Raw genomic sequence first — 9,680 nt, 5'->3', positions numbered from 1 at the left:
TCCAGATTGTCTACTCTAGAATATAGGTAATGAACAGCTGTGCCACCAGAACAGAGAATTCATAGACTTTAATGGATATTAAATAAAACATGGAGTAATTGAAAGGCTAGAAGTAATGTGATACTAACATAACCAATAGGCAAAAGACTGCTGAAGTGATAGCTATTTAGAATATATGATATAGAGAAGTAATATGAAAAAAATCTACAGGAGCAAAGTCCTTTTCCCAACTCTCACGTTTTGGATGTTAGACATTTGTAGAAAAAAAAATTGCAAAGTTGTAGGATTCGAAGAGTTCTAGATTTGCCATTAATGTTTAAGCAGAACAAAAGTTGAATCGGGCAAAAAACATGACATCCCCACCCATTTTGTTTAGACTGACTATAAAAAAGACTTTATTATGATCTTCGCAGCACCCATCTCAGACCACATCTTTCCATGGTTCTCATGAACCTTAACCCCTCCTATTAAATCTTATACTTCCCGCTTTATTGTCACTATAGATGTGAGAAAGGGTTGATGGTCATCTTTGTTTACAAGTCATTACAGGTTTGAACAAATTCAAAACTGCCTATTATTAAGCCTCCCCAGAAGCCACTGGGCATAAGCAAACCTAAGATTTTATAACTCACCAATTATCCTATAGAAAACAGTGCAGATTATTATATTCTGCCAAACGTTTATTCATACTTGACTCCAAAAGTTATCAATTATTCACAGGGATAATCTAGAAAATAAATATTAGTTTTGCTTTCAAAGACAGTACTGGAATGAGCAGGCACTTTCATGTTTGTTATATTAATTAACTTATTGTTTAGTTTCCCTGTCTGCTTAGAAATTGAGCTGTTCAGGTTGAAAAATGATGTAAGAAGCAAAAACTATGACACAACAATTTAAATAAAGGTCACTATTGCTGTGAAATGGGATGTCAGTTTTGTAATTCTTCTGCACTTTCCCACCAAGCTGGGATGTGGGTGAGTCTAGAGATATTTGTGAAATAAGCCAATTTGAAAGGACACCACAATCCGTCAAAAGCGACTTTCTTCCTCTTCCACAGCACGATGAAGGCCAGGGATAAATTTCAAGAGTTGCTTTCGGACACTTCCCTTTCTGCTCTTCCGGGGCAGGGTCCCAAACGCGCTTGAGAAGTTGCCCTCCCACAAGGGAGACATGGATCCGCTGCTGGTGTTACTGATGCTCCGGTTCCTCCTTGAAGATGACCTCCTCAGAAAATCATCCCCCTCCTTGGGGATAAAGCACTCATCATCTGTGCTCGTCTGCCGACTGAAGGCACCCCTGCTGGAGTCCTCAGACACACACGTCTGGTAGCCATCTTCACTGTCCATAGTCATGGAGCTCAGCCAGCTCTTACAGCTGCTCTCACTGGATAATCGATTCCGGTCCACGAGGGCTGGGCCTGGCCCAGGCAGGGGTCCAAACAAAGACAATTCATCCAAGTCCATGTTTTCCAAACTGGGGCAGTTAGCTGCATCACCTAGAGCACAGAGAACAAAGTCTACTGTGAAATGGACCTGTTCATCATTTCCTACAAATAAATACGCTGCATCAAAACTTCTCTTTGAATGACACAAGAAAGAGTAAGTGTGAAAAATACTTTTCACTGAGCTTTGGCGTGCATGAATAAGTAACTGTTTATGAGGCCATTTGATAAACCGTATAGTAGGGTTTCCTGAACTATTGTTCATAGACCAAGGTTCCATGGTCACAAAAATTATAATATTAGAATAAATTAAACAAGATGTTTCATATGAGAACAGTTCAACCCAACTGACAGTCTACCAGTGTGACATCTGAATCTCCAAAATGATCATTTCTTCAATTTAAATAACCCTGAAACCTTTTATTATAATTCTCACAGAAATGGGGTTCCATAGAATACACCTGGGAAATGCTATCATGATTTTCTCCATTTAGTTTCTCTGATTGTTAGGTACTGTCTTTTGAAAATAATTCTAAAATTATTATAAAATCATTTGAGGTATATAGAAAAAATTATGGAACAGATAATTCATAAGTGTTTCTTAGAGAAAGGATTTGTGAAATCAAATGTATCTTCCAACCTCAATATTCTAAGTTTCATTTTGGAATACTTAAATTCTCTGGAATGATACTGTACCCAGAAAGTATCCTTGTCCTCAAGTAAGTAATAATTTATTTGAAGAAACTGAATTTTATCTGCTTGGCTAAATTTTTTTCATTGATCCTTCACAACGTACATCTGGCTCTTCAAACTAGAATGTTAATCACATACCAATACCCTGTCCATACGACCCTCCCTGCTTCCACACTAACTGAGTTGGTTGGTATCGAGAGAGAGAGAGAGAGAGAGAGAGAAAGAGAGAGAGAGAGAGAGAACTTGTAACACCAGCCTTGGAAAAACATAATCAGTAAGTGACTCTGCTTCAGAAAAAAATAATAGAATACTGCACACTCCAAAATGGTTTTATTTTGTACTGATTATCTTTACTGCTGCTCTCTTTTGTCCTTGGTTGATAATATAAAAAGAAACTTTTTTCAGATGATTTGCAAGGTTGAGTACAACCAGCCCCACAGTGACTGGTCATAATGCTTTCCTTTTTGCTAATACAACCTACTTCATTTCATCTTGCAATAAGTGATGAATTTCTTTTGATTTGAGAGCAATTGCCTTATAGAATCACATGCCCTGGATGTTTACTATGCATCTAGAAAAAGCAGAACTCCCTCAATTGCTCAAAAAAATGTATACAACAATGCCTTTATGAGGACCCTGACCTAACAATGTTGTCTATAATACAAGGCCGTTCCTATAGAACAGCAAGAATTTATATTCACCGGGCCATTCAGGATGCTCCAGAAGTGGAAATGAGGCTAAAAAGCCCTCACATCTAAAGAAAGCAAGGAGGTGGCTGAATTTACAAGGCCATAAAGAAGTTTTTGTATTAAATACTTCTGCCTCTCTAACAAACTTCACTACCCAATAAAGCTATTATGAATTTTTTAAAAATATTAAATGAAAATATAAAAAAGAGAAGTAACTTGTTCGTAAGTTTCAAACACTTCAATAAAAAAACACAGAACTTTATATCAGAAATCTAAGCCATAAATTAGTGACTAGTTAAGGATTAAATTGTTATCTTTTTGGTAAACAAATTGATTATCACTTTTAATGAATATTCTAGGTTAGAGACTTAAGCTGGTGCTATTCAAAGAAGAGATAACCTATATTTCGCACCCACATAGTGGTTTCAGTGAATTATTTGCACACAAAAGTTCATTCCTTTGGTTACATCTGTCACACAGCAAATAACAAATTAACACATTTTAAATTCAACCCTTCCCTTAAAAATGCACTCAATGGCAAGAGCCATGCATTTACTGTTGTAATAATCTTACACATTTCTGTCTTGGTCTTGGGGGCCATGAAAAAGAAATTCTCTGAATAAACGCAACTTATGCAATTTAAACAAAAGACAGGAGCTCTACCCAATTAAGTGTGCAACCATTCCAGCTTTAATAGCTTCTAGAAACTATACAGCCCCGAGCCACGATTTTTTCAGAAACGTAATTCATTCACTGAAGTAGAAGGAAAGTCAGGCAATCTTCCCCAATGATCTTCTAAAATCTCCAGATGCCTGTTTCTGAGCGTGTGCATCAGTGTGCATGTGCGCATGCGCATCTGTGTGTGTGTGTGTGTGTGTGTGTGTGTGTGTGTGTGTGTGTGTGTATAGAGTAGTGGATCTGACTTGCCTTGAGCCTCCTCCAAATACAGCCACTCCAAAGCTCATGCCAAAGAAACACAGACCCGTTTCTTTGACCAGCACTAGTCAAATTTTTCTTATAATGATGATAATCTTAAAACAACTTAGAGGCAGAAATACTGAAAGAAGTAATGTTAGTGTGGTTTCTGAACAGGAAATTGCATTTACCATGAAGCAGACGATGTTCCTGTAACTGCAGAGATCTGTACTCCACCCATTTTTGTTTCAAAGTTTGCTGTGAGATTTAAAAAAAAAAAGTTTTTATTATTAGGAAACCCCAGTGAAGCTAGCAATTTAATTCTAGGTGTTGAGATTTGTCATTAAAATTTTTTACCTTTCTTTCTAGTACTACCAATCCATCTCATCCATTTAAAATATTTTTGCTGTATAAAAGGAGGATATTGGGCCAACAAGCTTTCTTTGAAAAAAAAAAACAATAAAATATATTTTTATTTAAAAAATTATTTTAAAAAGATTATTTGCGTCTGTGAAAATGTACTTGCTGTTTAGGCAAGCATTTATACTCCAGGATTCCCACATCTGTAGGATGAAGACAATAATAGAGCCTAAACCCTGGAAATGTTATCAGGATTAGATGAGTGAATAGATGTACAATTTTTAGAACAGTGACTAGAACTTAGTTAACGCTCTACAAATATCATCATCAACATACAAGCCTGAAGACCTCCACCTCCCAGGTTCAAGCGATTCTTCTGCCTCATCCTCCCAAGTAGCTGGGATTACAGTTGCGCCCCACCATGCCCAGCCAAATTTTTGTAATTTTAGTAGACATGGGGTTTCACCATGCTGGCCAGGCTATTCTCGAACTCCTGACCTCGTGATCTGCCCACCTCGGCCTCCCAAAGTGCTGGGATTACAGGCGTGAGCCACCGCACCTGGCTTGGACAGCTATTTATTTTCCACACCAAAAAAGAGAACAGAACTGTCTGAAATGCTTCCTTAGTGGGCTAAACTTAGAACACTGCTAAGTACCCTAACTTCTTAACTGCTTCCCTTCTTGGCTGCCCCAGCACAGGAGAGCTGAGGCCCACAGTGGAAACTAAGTAGCTGCCACATGGGTCAAGACAGCACACAAGTCCTGGCCTATCCCACAGAGGGGACTGAGGCAATGGCAATGTAAAACAAACCAGGCAGAAGGCATCTGAAAAAAACACAGCTATAGGCTCACTCTCTCCCATTCTTTATCCTCTCCTCTTCCCCTTCCTTTGCCAGTTCAGGTCCCTATAGCGAGCCCAGCAAGTGGGCACAGCTCAGGTTTGCCTGTGGACTCTTATGCCAAAGGAAAGACAGCCTAGTTGAAACAAGCAGTCCTTCCCACAAAGCAATCTGCAAGGAGTAGATGAAGGCTAAAAAGGAAGAGGAAAAAAATGTATATTTAGGGAAGGATTAAGGGAAAGAAAATAATAAAATTGCAAGAACATCATTAAATGCTTGAGGGGAACATGGCTTATTCCTCAGTCTTCAAAGATTGAACAATAACTGGGCAGAATTTTCTAAACCTTGATACTAGTAACATTTAACAGCAACCCTTATCGTTGCCAATATAAAATCGAGAAATAAATCAATCAAATGCTTGACTCAGTCAACTTCTTGTTCTTTCTGTACCATAATATAGTCTAGAATAGCTATAATACTGCTTTGAGGGCTGAGGGCAGTGGCTTACAACTGTAATCTCAGCACTTTAGGAGGTTGAAGTGGGAGGACTGCTTGAGACCAGGAGTTTGAAACAAGCCTGGGCAACATAGTGAGACCTTATCTCTACAAAATTCTTTTTTAAATTAGCTGGGTATGGTGGTGCACACCAGTTCTTAAGAGGCTGAGGAGGCTGGGCACGGTGGCTCACACCTGTAATCCCATCACTTTGGGAGGCTGAGGCTGGTGGATTGCCTGCGGTCAGGAGTTGGAAACCAGACTGGTCAAAATGGCGATACCCCATCTCTACTTAAAATACAAAAATAAGACGGGTGTGGTAGCAGGCACCTGTAGTCTCAGGTACTCGGGAGGTTGAGGCAAGATAATCATTTGAACCCAGGAGGCAGAGGTTGTGGTGAACTGAGATGGCGCAATTATACTCCACCCTGGGCAACAAGAGCAAAACTCCGTCTCAAAAATAATTAAGTAATCAATTAATTTTTTAAAAAAGAGACTGATGTAGAAGGATCACTTAAGCCCGGGAGGTTGAGGCTGCAGTGAGTTGTGATCATGCCACTGCACTCCAGCATGGGCAATAGGGTGAGACCCTGCCTCCAAAAAAAAAAAGGACTGCTATGCTGTCTTATTCCCAGCTTTTAACTATGTAAATCTGTGGTTATACAAAGGTCAAAATTAGGGACATAGGGACTATAAGGCAACAAGTACCTGGCATACCTACCAAACCCTTTCATCTTTCTTAAAGAGATTTATTTCCTACAGGAGACTAGAGTTCAGTGGAGGAGCATAGGGATAGGTCAGTAAAAACTAGAGACAGAAAGAAGAGGAAGTTACATTTCTGCACTTACTATCTAAAAATACAAAGTCAGCACTGGCCATATAGTCAATTTTTGGAAAAATACTGGTATTGCAATATCTGATTTGTTGATTTGGCCCAGTCATTTCAGTTTGTCGTCACTTAAACCAAGAAAATACCAGTGTAAAGAGCAGATGTGTCAGAGTGACTAAGGGTTTTTCAACTGTAACCAAGCTTCCCTGTTTTTCTTTGGGTCTGTTTCTGCCTGTATTACTGACATCACAATTGTATATTTGGACATATCTGAGCTCTCATTAGATGAGAATTAAAGCACAAGTGAGATCTAACCCTGCTGGGCAGCATCACCTCACTGTGCCCTGTTGAGTGCCAGCTACATAGCAGCTGCTCAGTAAATAACGGTTGAATGAATACATGAAAAAAATGGCTTCCTAAAACAACTGTCAGCTGTCACACATTGGTTCCAAAGAAGTTTGCAATGCTTTCAATCTACAGGATTGAAATACAGCTGAACATTTCCATGGCCCTTTAGTACTTCAGTTGCATTTTCACTGATAACATGATATTTAATTTTCATAACTTCCCTAAAAAGTAACATTCAAAAATGAATATTCAGTGTAACAAAATATTTCCCAGGCACTACACACCCAGTAAATAGCAGAAGTAGATTACAAACTAGCTCGCCCAGCTAGCCCATTGGATGTGCTGTTTTCATGTTAAACATTTGAATCATAGGTCAGAAGAAAGGGAATCCCTGAAAATGTGGATCAGAAAGGACCACTGTTTCTAAAGAAGAGCCCCTGGCCCCAAGAAGAGTCTTTGAGGGAAAGAATGCTCACTTACACAGGACGCACAAAGTAAATGTCATTGTGTGGAGGGGAAACCAGCCTGACTTTGGCTATGGGTCAACCAAGACATTTCTGGCTCAAGAGATAAACGGAATCTCATAATTTCAAGATTAGAAACAGGACAGACATGCAAGATAGAAAGCAGAATGAAACTTAAAGTCTTCTGGACACAGACAAACAGAAAGAAATTTTTTGGCGATATATGGTTTAAATGCACCTATCTGAAACACAGGTCGGAGCCAGGTTTTCTGCTTAAGAAAAAAAACATTGGCTGAAGCTCCATCACTGGGAAAGGAGGCTGAGAAAAGCTGATGCTGCTGGCTATGGCTCATGTAGAGCTTGTATGAAGAAAGGCAGGAGTACCTAAGCACAGCCTCACGGCTTGAGCCAAACAGCTCACTGAGTCTCCAGGGAAGGCATGTAAGCCCCCAGACCTGGCTCTGGATTGGTAGCCTTGAAATGCTGAGTGGGGGCAAGCATCCAATTATCACTTTGTGCTGAAGGGAGAGGCTATATGCCATGCAAGGGAAGTAGGCAATCTAAATCCCCAAACACTCACAGATATTTAATGATAAAAAAGATTTTAAAATTGATAATTTGTACATGGATTCTCTAAATCAAATGAAAACAGAAAAGTGTTCAAGGCCTGGTGTGGTGGCTCATGCCTGTAATCCCAGCACTTTGGGATGCCTAGGCAAGCAGATCACCTGAGGGCAGGAGTTCGCGACCCGCCTGCCCAACGTGACAAAAATCCTGTCTCTACTAAAAATACAAAAAATTAGCCGGGTGTGGCGGGCGCCTATAATTCCAGCTACTCCGGAGGCTAAGGCAGGAGAATCCCTTGAACCTGGGAGGCGGAGGTTGCGGTGAGCCAAGATCATGCCACTGCACTCCAGCCTAGGTGACAAGGGCAAAACTCTGTCTCAGAAAAAAAAAGAAAAGTGTCCAAAAAAGACTTTAAAATAAGAATGTTTCTAATCCTCTGAGAGATCAATGTTTATAAGAACAAGAACTTTGGAATGAAAAAAACAAGAACAGATAGACATGAAAAAGAACTACGAGATAATAACAAAGTAATTTTTATAACTCAATAGAAAGAACACATTCTACACAGAACAGCTAGCAAGAACATTTCTGGAGATGTTACTAAAGAATTCAGAAATAATGTAACACAAAAATATAAATAAAGACCTATGAAATAGTCATTAGGAAGCATGAAAGATAAATCAAGAAACTATGTCTAATATGAATTCCACAAGGTAATACAGGAGTGGTATAGAAGGTATATTCCAAAAAGATTGAGTTGATAGTTTTCCAAAGCTAAAGAAAGTCTTTGAGCAGAAAGAGCACTATAAGTTCTACATAGTATAAATTTAGAAATGAATCCAGAACTAATTACATTGTAGTAAAACCATAGATCAATAAGGACAAAAGAATATCTTAAAGCAACCAGAAAAAGGTTTAAAGATGTCCACAAATATTGGTTTTCTAGAAGATCCAAAAATAGAAAATTCTGTAGAGAAAATTATCAAGAAAAAAAAAGAAGCATAAAAAGTGGTACAAGATGCAAGAAAAAAATGGGGTACACTCAAACAATTTTTGACAAAAATTTAAAACATCAGAATAATATTTTACCATCAACTCAGTTAACAAATTTAAAAACTTTGTTAACAAAAGTATAAGTCACTAAAACTGGCTTTAAAAAAAAAAAAAAAAAAAAAAAAAAAACAGAAGTCCTGAGTAGTCTCTCAACTAATAAAGAAATTGAAACAGTTCATTAACAGTATTCCCATCAAAAAAGAATCCTAAACCAAGATGATTCAGATGGTATTATTAAAATTCTGCCAGAAAATAAGAAGAGGAAAACAGGTCATGCTAAGAGTCTAGTAAACTTGATACCAAAACTTAAAAAGACAATCTAAGAAAAGAAAATTACAGGCCAGTCTACCTGAAAAATGAGACTATCTTTCAAAATCCTAAATAAAATATTAGCGAATCAAATCTGTAATTACATTTACAAATTATAAATTTCAAGGATAAGCCAGGTTGGGTTTATCCTAGAAATGAAATGGTAGCTTTATACTAGAATATATTTGAATTTCATTCACATATTGACAGAATTTTTTCAAATGAATAAATGAGAAGACCAGCTTAACAGATGCAGAAAAAAGTATTTAATAAAAGTTAATGCACAAGCACTATAAACACTACCAGCAAACTTCGTATAGAAGGGAGTCTCCTTACTCTGAAAGATAGCTCATTCCTAATAGAAAAGAAATTAGGAAGAATTTTCTTTAAAATCAAGAATAAAACAAGGATGCCTACAACTATGGTTTCTATTCATTGTTCTGTGGTAGCTCCTAAGCTGTGAAGTAAGGTAAGAAAAAGAACCAAAACTCATTCCTAACAGATAGTTATTATCGCTACAGTAAGTCCAAAATAATCTACAGATAATTCATTAGAGTTATTAAAATAGATATTACTATTCTATAATTTAGCAAAGTGTTTGAATATAGTAACAGCATAGAAAAATTAATTTCACATGTCTATTAACATCAATCAAAACTAGTTTTTCTAAAGAAGTGA

The 9,680-nt window shown here is 37.8% G+C and overlaps 1 protein-coding gene across 2 annotated transcripts in view; it reads right to left on the bottom strand.

The window, feature by feature from the left end:
- Positions 1-366: 366 nt before the first annotated feature.
- CYTIP (cytohesin 1 interacting protein) overlaps positions 367-9,680 on the bottom strand; it is a 77,126-nt gene continuing 67,812 nt past the window's right edge. For both annotated transcript variants that reach the window (XM_050751758.1, XM_050751759.1), the window contains exons 7-8: positions 3,930-3,996; positions 367-1,495 (exon numbers count right to left, since the gene is read on the bottom strand). In XM_050751758.1, coding sequence (XP_050607715.1) covers positions 1,029-1,495; positions 3,930-3,996 — 534 coding nt within the window. In that variant the 3' untranslated portion in view covers positions 367-1,028. The remainder of the gene's footprint in view (positions 1,496-3,929; positions 3,997-9,680) is intronic.

Source organism: Macaca thibetana, chromosome 12 (assembly GCF_024542745.1).
Source record: "Macaca thibetana thibetana isolate TM-01 chromosome 12, ASM2454274v1, whole genome shotgun sequence".
NCBI lineage: Eukaryota > Metazoa > Chordata > Mammalia > Primates > Cercopithecidae > Macaca > Macaca thibetana.
Note: the sequence above shows the minus strand (reverse complement) of the source record. Positions and strands in the feature narration are given on the sequence as shown.